The sequence below is a fragment of the Ceratotherium simum genome, chromosome 26 (genome assembly GCF_057802395.1).
Source record: "Ceratotherium simum simum isolate JZ-2026a chromosome 26, ASM5780239v1, whole genome shotgun sequence".
Lineage (NCBI taxonomy): Eukaryota > Metazoa > Chordata > Mammalia > Perissodactyla > Rhinocerotidae > Ceratotherium > Ceratotherium simum.
Genome location: NC_141925.1, coordinates 27840980 through 27862163, shown reverse-complemented (window position 1 = coordinate 27862163; position 21184 = coordinate 27840980). Strand labels below are relative to the sequence as shown.

Below are 21184 nucleotides of genomic sequence, written 5' to 3'. Positions count from 1 at the left end.
CCTGCCTGGCTCAGGAGCTGGGGGCTGTGCAAAATGCCACATATGAGACAAATTGCTGGAATTCCACCCACACAAGGACCACCAAGTGTGCCATGGACACAATGGACGTTGGCCCTAGAAAGGTGTGAAGGCCTTCTTTAAGTTCCTCTGTGACATGGTGGTGTCATCACCAGCCCCCTTCCTGGGAGTATCGCGCTGCATGGCTTCCTCCTACAGCTTCAGGGGCTGAGGATCATAGGCGATGGGCCCTGCTCTCAGGGGACTCTTGTCAATCATCTTGACTGCCTGATATGTCTTCCAAAAGACTTGGTTCATGTCTGTGACATTCCTGCAGGGCCTGAGTCAGTAGCCCTTCCATGGAGACTTAAATGTCAACCAGCCAACTACAGAAGGTGAAGCACATGGAGCCTTGCAGGAAGCCTTCGCACAAGGACATGGGTTCTTATCAATCTCAGTGTCCCGCGCTGAAATAGTTGGTCTGGCCATGAACAGGAAAGGGGATTTCAACTGGGGGACATATGGACAGCCAAAGGTTCACCCAAGCACCCCAGGTGCTGTGTCATGGCACGCTCTGTTGGGGATGAGGCTCCTAATATACTGCCAAGGTGAGCCAGGAGCTGGCCAGAGCCACGCATGGCTGGTGAAGGTCTTTGATCCCTGCATGTTAGTGAGACTGGAAATGAGGAAATGACACTTCACGCACATTCTGCACCAAAGTTAATTCTTCCATGGTCATGCTAAGAGGTATTGCCTTCCTGTGTGTTCTTGTGTTCCTCAGGAGTTCCACGTCACACCATATGTCTCCCTGTTCTACAAAGCTCAATAAGCATTACAAGAAAGTCATTATTTGTAAGAGAAAAGTCTGTGAGGAATGGTAGTGGAAAGCCATGTATTGAGTTACTAGAGGCCAAAAATTGTGCTAAAAATGCCTTAAATGTATTATTTCACTTAACCATCATAACATACATGTCAGGTAGGTGTTATATCTCTGCTTTACGAATATGGGGGTTGAGGCTTGTTGAGATCAAATGACTTGTCCAAGTTCATAGAAATGGCAAAGTCAAGTTTTCAAAGTGTAAGTGTTGGATTCTGGGGACTCAGAGACATTAGGGAAGTGTCACAGCCAGTCCACTTAGAGGGGAACCCTCCAGAGTGCTGATAGCTGACCTCTCTAGTTGTAGCATTCCCAGCCAACTTCAGTGGTTTTGAAATGCAGCTGGTCTCAGATGAGGAGAGTAGCTCTGCCCCACTGCAGGCATCTTGCAGGATGTCCCAGGAGCTAGTTGGTCGGAATGGGAAAGACACTACTCAGCCTCATGCCCTCCATCTATCATACATTCTGCACAATGAAGGCCCTGATAGTCTTGCAACCAAGAAAACCTGTTTAATTTTGTTGGGCCCAGTGTTTCCTGGATTTATTCGAATGCAGAAGCCTTTGTTTCATGTAACAACCTCAAATATCCCTTGGAGCTGGTGTTATGTAGAATGTGCTTTAGCAATTGCTAGTCTACACTGTTCCTTTAGTTCTCATTAGCCTGTTGGCTGAATCATGAGTGAGACCATCTGGGTTCACATCCCAGCTCCACTGCTTACTAGCTGTGACCTTGGGCAAGACACTGAAGCTCCCTGTACTTTCGCTTCCTTCTCTGTAATGTAAAAATAATAGCATCTAACTGATAGAGGTGTTGTGTCAGTTAAATCAGTGAATCAATGAAAAGTACTTAGACAAGGTCCATGTCACGTACCATATAAAAATCATGTCCACAGAGATGACAGTGAGGCCTTGGGAAAGCTTCAGTTTTGCAAGAAAGATTCAGTTAGGTACACAAGATTCTGCTTCTGAGGCAATAAGAATATAAAAATAAATTTAAAAACCAAAGAGCACTGCCTGACACCAGCTGAGAAAACTTGAATGCCTCAAGGCACTTTGAGCACCTCAAGTTCTCATAGAACTTGTAATGGGAAGCTTGGACCAGTGATGTCTAAGGTCCCTTCGAACTCTCAGGTTCTGTAAAACGTGAGCTTCCAGCATCCAGCCAGACTCCCAGCTTGGTTCAGTGCTTCAAGGAAATGTTACTTGGAAAGCAAGTTACTTGGAAAGATGGATGAGACATGGAGGCTCCTACCATCTAGGAATTCACAGTTAATTAAGATGCTATTGTATAAAATAGCCAGGTGATTGGCTGAGTCCAACTACTGATTTTTTTTTTTTTACTTATCAAATAAATTTCTGTAAACTTAGTCTGAATTATCAACAACACTATGCAATTTGTGACACATTTTTTTCTAATTTATTTAATCTTCAGACCAACCCAATAAAATAAAGTATGTTATTCCTGATGGACAAATCTCCACCAAATTGCAAAATATATAATATCCTGAAGTCTTATACTATTGTTTCATTCTTATATTTCTTTATTAATTGTTTCCTTTATAAGATACCAAAATATCCAAATCTCAGATGTATTTCTGTGGTTAATAACATCTTCTCCCTGGAGTTTCACAATACCTTCTTGATAAAATTTCATTGTTTCTTGCATTGTTTCTGAGAGGCCTCCTATCAGTCCCATTTTAAAGATGGAAAAACTAAGACTCCAGGGCTAAGGAAGTTGAGATGCAGAGAATGAGGTGGGGAGTGACCAAACATGAGGCCAGATCAGTAGGCAGGAGGCAGATAATGTACAGCCCTGGAGGAGTGTTAAGGAGTCTGGGCTTTATGCCAGTCTCAGCAGGAAGCCACTGGAAGGTTTTAAATAGAGGGTTGGGGCTTGGTCTGATTTATATTTAGGAAGGGTCACCTGAGCTTTGCCGTTTGGAGAAACTATAGGCAAGAACTTCAGCTATGACACTAGTATGATGATCTTGTCAGAAGTCCATCACCTAAACTTAGGTAATGACAGTGGGGATACTGAGAAGTAGACAAATTCAGAATCTGATTAGGGATAAAATTAGACCTGTACTTGACATTGTACACAACATTCAGTTCCAAATGGATTAAGGATCTAAATGTAAAATATGAAACTATACAAGTACTGGGAAAAAATGGGTGGATTCCTCTTTAACTTCAATGTAGGGAAAGGCTTTCTAACTAAAACTCAAAATCCAGAAACATTTAAAGAAAATATTGATGTATTTGACTACATTAAAATTAAAAAAAAAAAACCTTACATGGCAATATAATATCATAAACAAAGTCAAAAGACACCTGACAAACTAGAAGAAAATGTTTGTAGCATGTACCACAAAGGCTAATATCCCTATTATATAAAGGATTCTTAAACATTGAGGAGCAAAGGACTAAAAAATTGATAGAAAAATAGGAAGAAGATACAGACAGACAAGTTGTCAAAAAGATAAAAATGGCACCCAAATATATGAAAATATGTTCAAACTCGTTCCTAATTAGAGAAGTTCAGAGTAAAATTATGAGATACCATTTCTCACCTATTAGATTCACAAAAATTTAAAAATTTGACAACATATTCAGTTGTCAAGGTTTTAGGGAAATAGCCACTCTCAGAGAGTGCTGGTGGAATTGCAAATTGGTGCCACCTTCCTGGAGAAGAGTTTGGTAATTCCTAACAAAGTAACAATACAATTACTTTTTGACCCAGAAATCGCACTTCCAGAAATCTACTGTGAAGATCCATCTCCAACAACGTGAAAATCTATATGTACATTGCAGTACTGTTTGCAATTGCAAAATATTGGAAACTACCTTAATGCCTATTCATGGGAGAGTGGTTGGTTGAATAAGCTGGAGGACAGCTACTCAGTGGAGTAGTACACAGCTGGAAAAAATAACAAAGACAATCTCTATGAACTGATAGTGATTTTAACATATTGTTAAGTGAAAAAGGCAGAGTACAAAAAGTATGTACAGTATGCTAACTCTCGTTTAAGACAAATAGTAATATAAAAATAAATACCTGTGCCTGCTCATCTGTGCAAAAGAGATACAGGAAAGATAAACCAGAAACTAATGAGCTTGGTGACCAACAGGGGGTGAGTGAGAATGGGATGGAAAGAATGTGGAGTGGGAGCAGGAGAAAAGGAATGGAGAGTGACACATCTCTCTCCATATACCTTTTTATAAAGTTCTGACTCTTAGAACTATGATAGTATTTCAAATGGCCAAAAAACAATAAATTCAATTCCAGTGTGGGGAAGAGGACCCAAAATGGAATGCAAACAGTAAAAAATTAACGTAACTGTATTATAAAGGAATTACATAACCACACTGAAGGGAGGGGGGAAGAACAGCACTAATCTAAGTCACTTTGGAACAGTTTGAACAATTTTGACTGGATACTCTAAGGTTAAAAAAAAAAAGAACCATTGCCAATACTGCATTCTAGTAAGTAAGCTTGTTTTCCGTGGGGGTCTGGGCTAACAATTCTGAAACTACTGTATGTGTTTACTAGGATTGAACAAGTAAATATATAAAGTACGGGTAATGAGAACCAGGTTTCTTGCTGTTGGAGAAACAGCTTACAAATAAGGAAAGAGGGGCAGCTAGACTGAATCCTGGGATGTTGGATTGGAATGTGAGGTATCAGTATGAATTCATTTTATATGTATATATTATATATAGAAACATACGTATGTAAAAATATATATAAATATACATATATATAGAAGTGCAGAAATTGTAGAAAATGTAGAAATGAAATGTAGAAATGAAAATGAATGTGTGCATGGATTGGTGTATATTTCCTAGCTCTAAGGGGCCTAGAAGCAATGAAAGCCAGTCGCAGTGAACCCATATAGTGCCCAAATTTTGGATGATTCCAGGAATGGAGCAGGGAAAATACAAGTTGAGCCTGAAAAATCTTATGATGTCAGAATAAAAGGAAATTCTCAAAAAAAAAAGATGGTGGCTTGTCAAAAGAACACAGGAACCACCTTGAAGGAGTTCCTAATGGCCGAAGCTAGAATTATTTGAGCAGCAAGATAAACAACAATAATATTGGATTGCCACTCGTATAATAAAAAAAGTGAATCCATGAGTCAATACTGATATAAATAAATAAATGGGGGAGGAGAGGGACGGCTCTTCCTTTTGGTGGAAGTCCACTTGATCAACGTAGAAGGAATATGGAAAATGAATGTCACCATTAGGCAATCATGATAGTAGTAATTGCTGCAGTCCAGAGCTATCGATGGATGCTAAAATTAGTGGGTGAAAACAGGATGAAAAATAAGACATTTGCATAGTTTCAGAGTATCTCCCTTCATAATTGGAAAATAGCAACTTTACAGTTGAGAAACCCAGAAGACACTACTGTAATCAAGTGATCAAGGTTAATGTCACCAGCAATAAGACATCATGTGCTCCTGATCTGATGCTCTGAGAAGGGCACAACTCACCTCTGAGGTTTTCTTGCTAAAAACGTATAACCGCAACCTTAATCTAATCAAGAGAAAACATCAGACAGATCCAAATTGAGGGACATTCTGCTACATAACTGCTGAACTCTTCAAAAGTGTCACAATCATTGAAAACAAGGAAGACTGAGGAGCTGTCCCAGATAGAAAGGCATTAAGGGGGCGTGACAACAAAATGCAGCGTGGGAGCCTGGATTGGATCCTGGAAAAGAAAATGGATATAGGTGGAAAACTGGTGAAATTCCAGTGAGGTCTGTAATTAGTGAATAGGACTAGACTAATGTTAAGTCCCTGGCTTTGATCATTGTACTATGATTACATAAGGTGTTAACTTTAGGATAGGCTGGGGGCTAGGTATACAGGAACTCTCTGTACTATTTTCACACCTTTTTTGTAAATCTAAAAATATTTCGACATAAAAGTTTTAAAAAACTGTTTCAGAGGTCGAGTTGGCTGGAGTTGTTGGTTGAGAAGTCAAGGGAGGGGATGAGGGAGGCGAAGGTGACACACAAGTCCCTGGCTTGATGGGTGGATAGTGGTGCCCTTTGCTGAGATTGGTGACAGGTTTTGGGGGAGGAGGATGAATTCTTTTGGGGCATTGTGAGTTTGGGGGGTGGGCCTTGGGAATCCCAGTAGTGATGTCCTCCAGACGGCTGAATATTCCAACCCATTGCTGAGGACAGAGTGGCAGAGGCAGAGGGGGCTCCGGGTGTGTGCCAAGGGACAGCAGAGCAGTGGTCCTAGGACAGACCCTAGTACAGCTCCATATTTAGTGGGTGACGGAGCCAGAGCAGTTGACACCAGAAAGGTGGGTGTCACACCAACAAAGGAACAGTAGAATAAAATGCTGCTTCCCGGAGTCCAGTAGCTAGACTACGCTGCGTGTTAGATGTAGTAACAAAGAAACTGTGGGTGAGAGGACTCTGCGTAGAGCGTGGAGCGGAAGTCAGATCAGAGTGTGTGCAGGGGGGAAAGGGAGGTGAGGAGGTGGAGACACAATGGGGAGAACTCTCTGGAAGCTTGACTTTGAGGGAAGGTGAGAAGACAGGTAGGGTGGCAGCGAGGGGCTGGAACTGGAGAGCACGTTTACGGTACAGTAAAGGGGAGTGAAAGACTAAAGAGAAAGGAATTAGTTACATTTCTAAAACATTAATGGAAAATCCAAAGGACACTGAGGATTGATGCTGAGAAAGTAGATGTTCTGTCATCTTCATTTGAATAAAACTATACCAAACACTAAATTATGAGCTATTGGAGCAGCAGTGTAGGCCTTTTGTTTTTCCTTGAGAGGAATTTATTAATTCACCTCAACAGAAACATAGAAATCGACTGGCCTGCCGGCTCAGGTTTACCCTTCTGAGAACCACAATGTCCAGCTCACCCAGCACAGCTTACAGGGCGGAAGGCCCCAAATTCCAGGGAAGGGCACTCTTCCAGAGAAGTATTCTCTCCAGCTGAGCGGCTGTGGCTTGTGGTGGACAATCTACACATGTTGAACATTGAATGAAGAGCGCACAAGTGGTATATCAGCTGCTGGCGGGGAAGGGACCGGCTGCTTTGGCCGAGCCCATACTGTGGCCATAGGATGAGCCCGGGGCGGCTGCAGCCTGGCACAAGCTCCAGGATACGATCGTGGGCTCAGGTGGGAGGACAGAGATGGACAGCGTGAGAGGAGCCAATCTGGTTGGATTGGTCCACAAAATGAAGAGGGAAAAGCCACTGTGCCAGTAGGAGTTTTGGCTTCTAGAATCAAGAGAAAAAATACAAACTCTTCAGAGGAAGGAAAAAAAGGGGAATTGCCCTGACTTTTGTAGGGTCATTGTCATTGGTTAAATAGCATTATTCAAATGAACAGACCCAGAACAAGGCCTGGAGTAAAATGGCTGTTCAGTAATTTTGGAAACCTGGACCTGAATCTCAGGGGTTGGTTCCATTTCAGAGCATCTTCATATCCACTCTCACAATGAACATCCTCACCAGGCTCACATCTAACTCCTCTGTTAAGGCCCTGAATTCCCGAGTGGTCGAGGCTGATCAAGGCTGGCTTCTAGTAGATGGTTTGTCTGGGATTCATTAGGGAACATGTCAGGAGTGGAAAACAGGGGGAGCTCTTCTCCCCCCACTGCAGAGGTGTGAAGGAGGTTCAGTGAGTCCAAGATGAGAGGCCAGGAGGGCTAAGGACCCAGGAGCATCAGTGGAACAGAGAGCTGGCTTTGGGGATGCAGAGCTGAGTGCCAAGAGTCTAATCCAAGGCCTGATCCTTCCAGGAATCCGGTCCATTCCAGGCAAGAGCACATAGGCTCTGAACCAAGCCAGGGAAATGGGGGTGGGGAAGGGAAGGGCAGGAGCAGAGCAGGGGACCAGCCCCAGCCTTCCCTGGGTCAGGGCTCCAGCACAAGCAACCCACAGACCCAGCCCAAGAGAACCCGGTGAGCTGGGTCGCCTCCTGGGGGTTCTCGGCTGCCCAGCAGTATTGTTGAAGCCTTGGGGCAGCAACTCTTAGACAAATGGCTCTGGGAGCTAGCAGGAGGCCTGGTGTGGCTGAGTGCTGGGAAGGAGCTAGGGCCAGGAAATGCTGGGCACGTGAGGCCACATGGGAGCCTAGAGGGAAGATAAGAAGTCTGTGGTGAAGCAGAAACACAGCCCCAGTTCTCCACTGGTGCATGAGGTCAGGGAAAATAAGAATAACAAATATACAGGGCTTACCATGTGCCACATCCTCCTATTAATTTATTTAATTCCTTAACTACCCTGTGATGTAAATCCTAAAGTCATCCCCATTTTGAAAATGAAGCAACAGAGTCCCATAGGCTAAAGTAACTGGTCCGGGGTCATAAAACCATTTGGTGGCAGAGCTTGGATTTCTTAAGCAGGCTCCAGAGTCCAGGTCTTTAACCGTATGATATGTGGCTCTTTGATGACACAACACAAAGCCAGGAATGCTGTTTCAAGTGGCAAAATGAGAATGTGAGACAGATTTAACTAAGATCGTGCTAAAAAGGGAGCAAAGTATCTGCCAGCACTTCCACACTGTGCCAGGCTGCAATCCTCCCTTCCTATTTCACATACAGAGACAAGAAAGAAATGCATCTGTTTATTGAAAAATAGAGTCTGTCTTATTGAAAAAATAAGAGCCTTTGCTCCTGTAACCAATTTAGCAGTCAGGGTGAGCTCCGAAGACCTGCTTAGGCCTTTGCTCCTGGTCCCTGGGAAGCTGGAGTGGGCTACACTGCTACCATCCCCTCTCCCACTGGGCTCTTCCAGCCCCCATCCTGGCATCCCCACACTCAGGGTCCCTCTCCAAGAGGCGCCCAGCTCTCTCCACAAAGCTCTGCGGGCCAGACCCTGCCATCCCTCAACCTCTATCAGCACTGCCCCGATCCATCCACTCCTGGACCTGTCTCTGCAGGAAAATCAGCCCAAGGTTTGTGGCACAATTATGTCTCCCCATTCATCCTAAGTAGCAAGTGCATTTTCTGGAAACATAACGCTTTAATCCAGCATGGTGAGTCATAATGGCAAGAGGGAGAAGACTGAGGAGGGAGGTCCTTGGGACCATCCTGCCCCAGGAACTTGCTCTCTACGAAAAACATATCTGGTTCTATAGCATGACTTCTAAGATCCCAGATATATTTTTAAATCAACTTTATTGAGCCAGCCCTGGTGGCCTAGTGGTTAAAGTTTGGCATGCTCTGCTTCGTTGGCCAGGGTTCAATTCCTGGGCACAGAACCACACCACTTGTCTGTCAGGAGCCATGCTGTGGTGACAGCTCACATAGAAGAACTAGAAGAACTTACAACTATACACAACTATTTACTGGGGCTTTATGGGAGAAAAAAGAAAAAAGGAAGGTTGGCAACAGATGTTAGCGAAGGGCAAATCTTCCCCTGCAAAAAAAAAAAAATTAAAAAGAAATCAACTTTATTAAAGTATAAGGTAAATACAATAAACTGTGTCTATTTAAAGTGTACAATTTGATGAGTTTTGACAGTTGTACACACCTGTGGAACTGCCTCCCTAATCAATGTACAGAACGTTTTCATCCCCCCCCACAGATTCCTTTTGCCCCTTGGGTCCACCCCCAGCTCAGGCAGCCACCACTCATCCACTTGGAGATACAGTTGGAGACATTTTTTTCTGTCTTCAGTTTGGGATCTGGCATGTCCCGGACAGTGACGGAGAAAGTCTATTGTTTTTAAGACTATACACACACACGTGCAGTCACCAGAAAGCATTCTTGTGGCTTCAGCCAAGCAACAAACGTAAATTCACCCCAAAGCAGGTTTGAATCAATGGAACTCTTCTCTCTGTCTCCTGAGTAGAAACTAACTAAACCGCATTTTTCATTTAGCCGTGATTTTCTACACTGACTAGGCCTGATTTTAAAATGATGAGAAAGATCCTTAATATGAAAGCAATTGCAAACCGTGTTTTGATTGACAATCTGATGGATTTTCTGTGTTCCAGAGTCATTCCACAATTATTTGGCTGGTTTTTGTTTATCTGGCTGTAACCTGCATGTTTTAGTTTTCCCTCAAGGCTGTTAAATGTGGGTTAATAGTTGTGTGTGACTTTTAGATCGCCTGAAATAGAAAATTCCTTTTTCTCCTAAATGAGAATTAATTGTATTTGATCTCAGAGGTTTTTTTCCTAGTGCATTAGGGTTATGGATAATGACATTCATTTCTCCTCTTGGGCACAGCAGCCAAACCTAGAATAATCCCATTCAATTCAAAAGGCATTTATAGAGCATTTGCTTTTTGCTAGATGCTTTACTTGGCCCTTATGCTATATAAAAATGTGTAGGACGCTGCTCTCCTAAAACAACAGCAACAACAAAAATCTGTAGCAAGGAAAGACACGCTCATAGAATGCACAATTATGTAAGTTGAAAGAGATCACATCTGGGTGGGGCTTTGTGGAACCACTGGAGATGGGGTAGGGGTAGGGGCAGGGTGGGACTATACTCTATACAGGGAAGGCTGTTAGCTGTCTTCAAGTCATCTGTCACACTAAGCCAAGAAACCAAGAGTTAAGCCTGAAAAAATAAGTTGGGGCTACATGGTGGAAGGTCATGGTAAAAAGTTTATTCTTATATTGGTGGGCAGTGGAAGCAATTGATTTGAACCTGCAGGGTAGGACAGATGGAAACAGGGAAGGCCTAGAAGGAGGAGGACCAGTTGCAAAGCTACTTCAGCAGTTCAGGTCCCAGAAGAGTCCACCGGGAATTTTAGGAGGAAATATATGAGAGAGACAAATGGAGGCAGGAATTGTAAGAGTTGGAACTTTGTGGGTGAGGAGGTTGAGGGAGAGGGAGGTGGTAAAGGTGATTAAAGTTTGCAAACCTAGAGCCTGGGAAGAGATCAGGACTATGGGTGTATAACAGGGATCCGGCTCTCTGTTGGCCGTGACTGGAGAAGTGGGAGTCAGCAAGTTTCAGGCAGTTATAAACTCAGAGGAGGGAGCTTCACCCATTGGCTCCTCAGTGGAACACGTGATGTGTAAACACCTGCTTCTCCTCCTATTAGCAAGATCACCTTGGCAACAGCGAGCATCGTACTGAGGTGACAAATTCCACAGGTAGTGACTTGGCCACAATTTTCTGAGTGAGCATCTGGAGAGAAGGCGATGAGACAGCTTCCCACAGTAGAGCAGATTAGATGCTTTGAAGGGTTTCCTCACTCCTGTATAACTAGATACTAGATCAACTACAATAAATACAATTTTAAAACCTCTCTAGGCACACAAGAAGTGGTTGTATCCATTAACTTTTGCTGTATAACAAATCATCCCCAGACATTTTCAGATAAACAAAATCTCAGTGTGTTTACCATGACAATCACCAAAGTGATTGAAGTGAATGAACTACATTCTAAAGAATGTACTTCAAGAGGAAGAATGTCTTGAGGCAAGAATAAATTATAAACACAGAAATTTATAAACATGTAAGCAAATCTAAACAAACATTTCTTACATAAAATAAAAACAATGAATAAAAATAAGAATAATGTCTAATTTGGGGCAGGGAGAGAGAACCAGAAGACTGAACAGTTAGGCGGAAGGGATCAGATTTACCATCCTAATGTCCTTGGATTTTATTGAGTGGAAGTTAAGATATTGAATAGCATTAGATTTTGCTAAGCTGTTAAGTTTTAAGAGTAAACAATAAAATAGTAGAAATGGAGTATAATTTCCAAATCTGTAGAGGGGATCAATGAAATATGATAACATTCCAACAAATAAACCAAAACACAACCAATCCAAACAAAGGCAAATAAAGGAGAAAAAGGAAACAGAGAGGGCTGGACACACAGAAAGCATAAAGAAAGATAGTAGAAATAAGTCCAAGTGTTTCATTAAGCACAATAAAAACAAATGGACTAAACTTTCTAGTTAAGAAATGGAGGTTGTCGCCTTAAATTTTTAAAAATCCAAGAGTATTCTTTTTTTCAAGAAACATATCTAAAACACAAGGAGAGGGAGATGTTGACAGTAAAAGAGTAGAAAAGGGTGTGGCTGGCAAATTCTAAGGAGCAGAAAGCTGGGGTCACTACCTTAATATCAAGCAAAGTAGCTTCCACACGAAATGCATTATCAAAGATAAAGTGTGTCATTTCATGATGATGAAAGATTCAACTCACCAGGAAGATAGAATCATTCTTAACTTGGATCACCTCTCAAATATATCTTCTCTTCTCCTTTAGTGTCACCACTTGAGTTCAGACCTTCATCAACCCTGTCATGCCCCACGGCAGTTCATTCTCCGCTCAGCAGCCAATGTGGGCATCCCACAATTCAGATGGCTTCTCATAATAAAGCCCCGATTCCTGAGCAAGCTATGTCCATATAATGCAGTCTCATCTGTACTGCACCCCCTCCTCCCCACTTCTGCCCATCACAACCATTACATTCCATCATGGTAAACTATGCTCGGAGCCTTCAAAACACATTGCCTCTGGTCTCCAGGCCTTTGGACATGTCTTTGTCCGGTCTAGTCTGCCCTCTCCTACTCGCTTGGTTGACTGACTCCATTAGAGTTTTACTTAAATGGCCCCTCTTCTGGGAAGCCTTCTCTGACCTCCCTCTTCTGGATGGAGGCCCCTCCTGTTCTGGTGGCTCAGAACAGGGAGGCAGCAGTGGAGGTGAATCTGGATATAGTTTGCTAATGGATTGAATATGGTGGGTCAGACAAAAGGCAAGTACAGAATGAAGCAAAGTGTTTGGCTTAAGCAACTGGAAGGATGGAGTTGTCATTACCAAGATGGAACAGATGTTGGATGAGTGTTGGGGGGAGGGTTGGGTACACAGGGGAAGAGGAATTCGGTTTTGGTTATGTAACCTTGAAACGCTTGTTAGACATCCAAGTGGTATGTCAAGTGGGGAGTTAGATATGCAAATCTGGAATTGAGGGAAAAGTTTGGTTTGGAGATAGAAATGTGGTACAATTAGCCAACTTAGCGTATAGATGCTTTTGTAAGGCCTGAGAATGGCAAGCTCTCCAAGAGAGTGGGTGAAGAGAGAAGAGGTTGTATCACCTGCACCCAGCACAGCATCTGGCCCGCAGTTGGTGCCCGCTATAAAGACTAAGAAAAAACAATTGAAGTTGATAATTAGTGGATCCTATTGACTTTCAAGAGAGCAATTTCAGTGCAGTAGTGGTGGTAGATGCCAAATGGCATGGCGATAAAGAATGACAGAGAAACTCCAAAGATAAAATTAGGAGGTCACCAGAGCTGTGGCTAGAGAAGATTTTCTGGGCATAAAGATCTGGTTATGTTTGTGGCTTATCAGATGGCAGAACGGAAAGAGAAGGGAGAAGTAATGACTTAGGGTACCTGTGGAGTGAGGAGGGGCAGAGACGGAAGGAAGTGAGGAAATGTGAAGGAAGACAGGTTTTGAGGGGTAGGGGAGATAACTTCTCAACAAAGTGGGAGGTAAGATTCTCTGAGGGTAGTGAGGGCCCAGGACCCCACGCTAGGGATTGAGGAGGAAAGACATTTTTACAATCTAGATGCTGGTTGGGGTGGGAAGGGTATTGGCTGACAGAGAGTCACATGAGGTGAATGAAAAGACGAGAGAGCTGGGACGAGGCTCTCCCAACCAATCCAGGGTTGGATTATGGGTCTGCAGTGGGTGTGGTCAACCAGCACTTGGTCCCAGCCCTGTGGAAGCAGGAACCAAGGGGACTGGCAGAGCCCACAGTTCTGAGTGACCATGAGGTACCAGGGTGGCTGCCCATGGTTCACAGAAATGTCTTAAAGACACTGCTTGCACTAGCAATGAACTTTCCAGAAAGAAAAGTAAGAAAACAATACCATTTACAATAGCATCACAAAAGATAAAATACTTTGGAATAGATTTAACCAAAGAAGTGCAAGACTTGTATACCGAAAACTGCAAAACGTTGTTGAAAGAAATGAAAGACTCAAACAAAAAAGATCCTGTGTTCATGGATTGGAGACTTAATATTGTTAAGATGACAGTACTCGCTAAGTTGATCTACAGACTCCACACAATACCTATCAAAATTCCAACTGCCTTTTGGGCAGAAATGGGCAAGATGATCCTAAACTTCATATGAAAATGCAAGGGACCCAGAAAACCCAGGACAATATAAAAAAGAAGAACAAAGTTGAAAGACTCACACTTTCCAATTCTAAAACTTAGTACAAAGCTTTGAAAATCAAGACAGTGTGGTACTGACATAAGAATAGACATAGATCAATGGAATAGCATTGCGAGTTCAGAAGTAAACTCTCACATTTACGGTCAATTGATTTTTGACAGGAGTGACAAGAAAATTTAGTAGGGAAAGAATAATCTTTTCAACAAATGGTGCTGGGACAACCAGATATCCACATGAAAAAGAATGAATTTACATCATATAAAAAAATTAACTCAAAATGGATCAAAGACCTAAATGTAAGAGCTGAAATTAGAAAATTCTTAGAAAACATAGGGATAAATCTTCATGACTTTGGATTTGACAATGGTTTCTTAGATGTGACATCAAAAGCACAAGTAATCAAAGAAAAAATAAATTGGATTTTATCAAAATTAAAAACTTTTGTGCTTCAAAGGACACTGTCAAGAACGTGAAAAAACAACCCACAGATGGGAGAAAATATTTGCAAACCATATATCTGAAAAAGGTCTAGCCTCTAGAATATATAAACAACTCTTACAACTCAACAATAAAAAGATAAATAACCCAATTTAAAAATGGGCAAAAGATCTGAATAGACATTTCTCCAAAGAAGATGTACAAATGACCAGTAAGTACATGAAAAGATGTTTAACATCATTAGTTATTAGAGAAATGCAAATCAAAACCACGATAAGACACCACTTCATACCTACTAGGATGGCTAGAATAGGGGAGAAAAAAGACAATAACAGTTGGCCAGGATGTGGAGAAATTAGAACCCTGGGTCATTGCAGGTGGAAATGTACAATAGTGCAACTGCTTTAAAAATAGTTTGACAGTCCCTCCAAAAGTTTAACTAGACTTACCAGATGACCGAACAATTAGCAATTCTACTCCTAGATATATACTTAAGAGAATTAAAAACATTTGTTCACACAAAAACTTGTACATGAATATTCATGGCATAATTCCTAGTAGCATGATTCTTAGTAGCCAAAAAGTGGAAACAACCCAAGCATCCATCACCTCATGAATGGATACGTGGATGGATAAGAGGAGATGAGACACACCCACACCTTGAAGGGAGACATTAGAGCATGTGGATCCGTGTTGCTCCAAAGACTTGAGGGGAGACGGCTGGGGCTGGAAGAGTTAGAGAAGACACTGTGGAATGGAGAGAATTGCACTGAAGTCTAGGAAACTTGAAGCCAGAAAGTTCTAGAGGAAGGCCAATAAATAGCATTTCCAGGCAAGGAAATAGCTAGAGCAAAGCCTGGAGGCAGGAAAGCCCATTGGACATGAGGAGAAGAGGTCCTTAAAGAGGGAGCATGGGGGTGGGCCATACCTGCTCAAAGGGCACCGTGAAAGAAAGTCAAGGATGGGGCAAAAAGGGGCATTAGGTTGACATCACATCCCAGCGCTCACCACCCACCTGCCTTGTGGGGTAGAAGCAGGTATGAAGTCTGTTGGCCTGACTTTAGCACCATTATCTTTTCAGACCACAGTGCCCCACCCTGACCCTGGCCCCTTGGTCAGGCCAGCAGAGCCTATGCACGTGGCCTCGTATTTGTGGTATTGGAAGCGACCTTCCCCCAGAATGGAAATCCTGCAAGGCCCTCCTCACCTGCCCTGCCGGCCTGGATACTTGCATGGCTTGGGGCTGGCATGTGGCCTTCACAGGTCCTAGCAGCCTGGCTCTCATTGTTTTCATGCCCTAACAGACCTCAGAAAGGAGAGCCTCTGATTCCCAGTGGCGTTTAGCTTCGCTCTTTAAACATCTGGGTCACAGATATGCTCAGTTAATTAATGTTCTTAGCGCTGCTCATTTGCCTGCTGGATAATAGATTGATTCATAATTTCACTAAGCAGCTGTGTATATCTTTCCCCTGAACATAAAGGCAGCTTGCTGTCATTCATCACTTTGCATTTGGTGAATTCAAATATATTCAGAGAGACATTGTTTAGGGAGGGGTAGGGGAAGACTTCTGATTGTCCTACCATTTTGCCTCTAACAATTACTCTGATTTGGAACTAATCTGGGTTTAAAGCATAGGTTAACCGCATCTCTCTCAAGGGCACTTAATAAATTCCCTGTCACTTGTTCCAGAGGGGACCAGGTGGGCTGTCCTTTTGGGATCAGAGCAGAGGGTTTCTGAATAGCCTTCACCAGGAGATGAGAGCCCCTGCAGAGACTCTTATCCCCCAGAGAAGGGACACTTGTGTCACTTAGCAGAGCTCCCTTCTTGCTCCATTCCTGGCCAGAAATGCCCAGGCTCTTGGGAAGAGCCCAGGATCATCTGGGAGGAAGCCCCAGGGCTGCTCAGCTGCTGGGCCAGGGCCACCAACCATCAGGACTCTGGGGACCCAAGGATAAAGGCCGGGACCCAGCCAGGTGACCAGATGTCTTCATCTCGGTTTCCTCATCTTTAAAATGGGGAGAGTAATAGCATCTATCTCACAGGGTTGTTGTGAAAAATACATTATTTATTCTCTACAACACTTAGAAATGATGTGGAGTATGCCTTCAATACATGCCAGCTGGTAATATTATTTTTTAATTTATTAGGCACCAGCTGTACATTAATGATCATCACTCCTGCCCCAGTCACCTCAGAGGATTGTGAGAACAGACATGATGATTGTGCTTGCCTCTTGCATTCCAGCCTGCACTGGAATCATCTCAGTGAGGACACAGTCCCATCCTTTTATTCCCAGAAGCCTGTCCCTAGGCAGGGCACACAGAGGACTCTTCAAAACATGTTTGCAGAGTTTAAATGAATAGATGTGGCTGCATTTTTTAAATGATGACGTTCACCACATTTATCATGTACTCATCCACAAACGTGTTTTGAGCAGTTGGTCTGTGATTTTTCTCCTAGCAAGGAATGAAATGAATTAGATACCATCCCTGCCCCTAAAGGAATGTGAAAGACAGGGGAATGCATTTGTTCAAAAGTTGTAATACAAGGTTTTGAACAACATGGGTGGGCAGGAGAGGGAAGGCCGCTAAACTAGTCTGGGCCCTGTAGTGAAGGCTTGGCAGGCAATGCCATCTCTGTATTAGTTAGTTATTGCTGCATAACGACTACCCCAAAGCTTAGTGGCATAAAATAATATGCTTTCATGATTGCTCACAAGTCTACAGGTCAGCTGGATGGTTCTATGATCTGGACCAGGCCCAGCTGATTTTGGCTGGATTCATTCATGCATCTCCTGTCAGCTAGCAGGTTGGCCTAGGGCTGCCTGCTCTAGGATGGTCTCATCCACTTGTCTGGTGGTTGACTGGCTATTGGTTGGGCCACACGTCTCTCACCCTCCAGCAGGCCTGCCTGGGCTTACTGCCATGGTGGCAGCAGGGTTCCGAGAGGGTGGAAGTATGCAAGGTCCAGTCCAGGAATAGGCACATCCTCACATCCACTACATTCTGTTGGCCAAAGCAAGTCACCAGGCCAACCAGTATTCACAGGATGGGGAAATAGACCACTTCCTATGGAAATTGCTGCGAAGTCTTATTGCCAAGGGGGTATAGAAGGAAGAGTGAAGGAGATGGACATTTTTGCAATCTACCACAATCTCCTAGCATTGTTGCAGAACATGGAGCAGAAAGCAAGGACCAAGATTATGTTGCACATTTAAGATGTTTCTGCCTTTTCATCATCATAAATAGGGTTACAATAAATACATAACTATATATAAACTTTTGTTCACAGTTCTGATTATTTCCTTGGGATAGATTTCTAAAGTGGATTTACTGAGTCCAAGGAGAGGATCATTTTCAAAGGACAAAGTATATATTTTGAAATCCCCTTTTTAAAGGGTTGTAATAATTTACTCTCCCTCCGGCCCAAAATGCAAATAATGTCTTTTTTTAATATGGTATCTCGTTGTTTTAGTTTCTTATTTATTTTAATACCTATGAGGTTGAATGTTTATTAAAATGTCTGTTTCTTCTTCAGTGCACTGCCTCTTTGGGCCCTTTGCAGCTGAGTAGATTTAATTAATCCCAGTTTACAAATGAGGAGGAAATGGAGATTCAGAGAGGTTAAGCGACTTGTTAAGGTGGCCCAGCCAGCCGGAAGCAGAGCCAAGGTTTAGAAGTCAGACGTCCTGCTCTTTTACTTGTTCCTGCTCCCCCATGTGCTGAACAAAAGGCTAGAATCCTGCAACATTAACAGAGGACATGCTTAGATAAAAATCAGAGAGTGACCCTGGGGAATCTATGTCTAGGCTTATCAAGCCGGAGAGCTTGCTGGGCAGGGCTCCCCTGTGTGTTGGCTGCGTGGGGGTGTGTGACGGCCCTGCAGCAATGATGGAGGTGGGGGTGACACCTGCAGACCTGAGCCGTGTTTCCCCTGGTGGTCCCACCCATACCTCCCACTCCCGCTCCCCCGCCGCCCTGCTCTCTCCCCAGCTCGCCCGCTACACCAAGGAAGGCTTCCTGCACCTGGGAGCCCTGGGGACCACCACGCTCCTCCCTGACACCCGCTGCCTGGTGGACAACTCCAAGAGTCGGCTGCCCCAGCTCCTCGACTGCGACAAGGTCAAGAGCAGCCTGTACAAGCGCTGGAACTTCATCCAGGTGAGCGCTCCGTGCACGGGGCCGCTGCCCCACCGCAGGCGAGGGTGCTGCAGCCACAGGGACTCTGGCTTCCCCAAGGGGACCCAGCAAAGTGCCACCAGAGGTCTCCCAGCCCTGGACCAGGCGCGTGGACCCAGGACACACTCAGGGGGATGGTGGGGGGATTTCTGTGTGAGATCCTTCCTGACCCCTGCAGTGGTGCTAGTCTGGGTGGGGCTCTGATAGATCTCCAGAGGCAGGTATGGGGGGTGATTTTCCTGAAATCTGCTAAGTACCTACAGTAAGTAGGATTGGGAAAGTCAGACCTTGAATATCACAGGAAATCGCACGTCCAGATGCCATCCCCAGAGCTCGTCACATGGTGCAGCCACTCAAACTTGGGGAAGCTGACTTATTTTCTGACTTGAGGGTTTCCAGAAGAGGCCTCGATGATCCTCCCCCTGTGCAAAGAACTCTGGTGGGATTGTTCCCCATGAGAGGCCATGTGCCAGGCACTACGGTGATTAAACCTCTCTCTCTCTCTCTCTTTCTCGCTGTCTCTCTTTGTCTCTCTCTTTCTCTCTGTGTCTGTCTCTCTCTCTCATTCTCTGTATCTCCCTCTGTCTCTGTCTGGCTCTCTGTCTGTCTCTGTCTCTCTCCGTCTTTTTATCTGTCTGTCTCTGTCTCTCTCTGTTGCTGTCTCTCTATGACTCTCTCTGTCTGTCTCTCTCTCTCTCCTCCTTTCTACTCCTGTCTCCCCCCAGAATGGAGCCATCATGAATAAAGGCACAGGGCGCTGCCTGGAGGTGGAGAACCGGGGCCTGGCTGGCATCGACCTCATCCTCCGCAGCTGCACAGGACAGAGGTGGACAATTAAGAACTCCATCAAGTAGTGGGAAGGAGCTGGGGCCCCCAGAGCCTGGCCCCTGGGACAGGGTCTGCCGTCCTCTGGACCAGCCACACTGGTAGAGAGCCAGCAAGGAGCCAGCAGGTGTTTGGTGGGCCTCCCAGGGCTTCTGCAGGGCAGCATGGGGGCCTCAGATGGAGACTTGTGTCCCCATCAGGCATTCAGCTGCCGTGAGGCTCATGCACCCTGGAACAGCCCCCTCAACCCTTCTCTGGGAACCCAGGAGCTATGTCTTCTGCAGCCCAGATGTGGACCTGGTACCAAGGAGTGAAACGTCCACATCTCCTCCTTGTCATCTTCCCACCCACTATCGGGACTGGGACTGGCAGGGGCCCCTTCTTTTTCTCATCTTTTGCAGCAGCAGCAGCTTCTGAATTCCACCCCAGCCCTCAACAAAGTGGGGAGGGTCTCAGCCACATCCTATCTCCCCCTCCTCGGAGGAGACAGCCAGGCCCTGAGACTCACTTTCCCCTGCGGTTGCTTCTGCCCAGATGCCCGTTCACAGCCCAAGGCCACCACCCCCAAACCTTTCCATCAGGTGGCCTCGAGGGCTGCAGCTCTGGACTTTTCTGGACCCTCCCTGAGACGGCCTGGAGGGAGCTGACACTTCCACGGTCATCGGGACACTAGGATCCCTTGTGCCTGGACCAGCTCTTCTGCCTGTGTCCGGAGGGAGCCAGAGGCAGGAATAAGCTGACACTCAGGGTGGCCTCAGCTGTGAGGGCCCCCAGGCTAGAGACAGGCCAGTGCAGCTCTGTCTGCCCAGGGACCAGGGAGCCCTGACTCATGGGGGCTGCCGCGGGAGGAGCAGCAAGGGGCCTCCACCTGGAGCTTACGGACTGGAGCCAGCACAGCAAAGGGGGACAGGACCCTTGAGGATGCTCTGCGCTCGTCGCATTTCACCCCACGCTCTGCTGGCTGACGGGAGAAGGCAGTCGATTCCTCTCTGAAGAGTAATAATTTTTTTCGATTGCCCTCTGGTTAGGGTGCACTTATAAATCAGAGTTAATATATGGATGTGCGTGCATGCATATGAGTATGTGTGCCTGTGTGTGTGCGTGGCAGGGTGTGTGCAGCTGCATGTGTGTGCGTGCATGTGTGGCACCCTGTGGCGTGTGTCTGGGTGTGTGTGTCTGAGTGCGTGGTGGAGCAGATGTAGAAATGTGGCCTTGGGCCTGCCGCTTCATTGCTCGCCTGGATCGGGACAAGGATGCTGACAAGCTTAGGGGGTTGGCCACGCGTCGTTGGCCAGGAGGACGTGGCTCAGCCTTGCCCCATGTGGCACCCCAGATGGAAGGCTGTCCCTTCTGCCAGTTCCCATCTCTCTCCCTCATGCTGTCCCCAGCCAAGCCCTGCCCAGAACCAAACCCTGTAGTTGCCCGGTTGGGGGTTTACAGTGTCCCATTTGGTGGCATCTTATGGGTGACCACCCTGCCTGTCTCCCCTCTTGTGAAATAAATACATGTGAGCACTTCCCACAGCAGTGTTGTGTGCTTTTTGATTCCAGAACCTGGGACTAGTGGGGGGGAGTTCCGGGGATGTGGCAGAAGGCTGCTTTGGTTTAGGAGTTTGGTTTTATTAAAGCCCTATAGCTTGGGGCTGAGACAAAGCCAGCCTACATTTGTACTCGCCTCCCCCTCCAAAACAGGCTAGAACTTGACATTTGGCCCTCGCTTACTAACC

The 21184-nt window shown here is 45.1% G+C and overlaps 1 protein-coding gene across 1 annotated transcript in view; it reads left to right on the top strand.

The window, feature by feature from the left end:
* GALNT17 (polypeptide N-acetylgalactosaminyltransferase 17) overlaps positions 1–20974 on the top strand; it is a 442868-nt gene extending 421894 nt beyond the window's left edge. Inside the window, exons 10-11 of the mRNA XM_004439509.3 lie at positions 18448–18615; positions 19359–20974. Coding sequence (XP_004439566.1) covers positions 18448–18615; positions 19359–19487 — 297 coding nt within the window. The 3' untranslated portion in view covers positions 19488–20974. The remainder of the gene's footprint in view (positions 1–18447; positions 18616–19358) is intronic.
* The last annotated feature ends 210 nt before the right edge of the window (positions 20975–21184 follow it).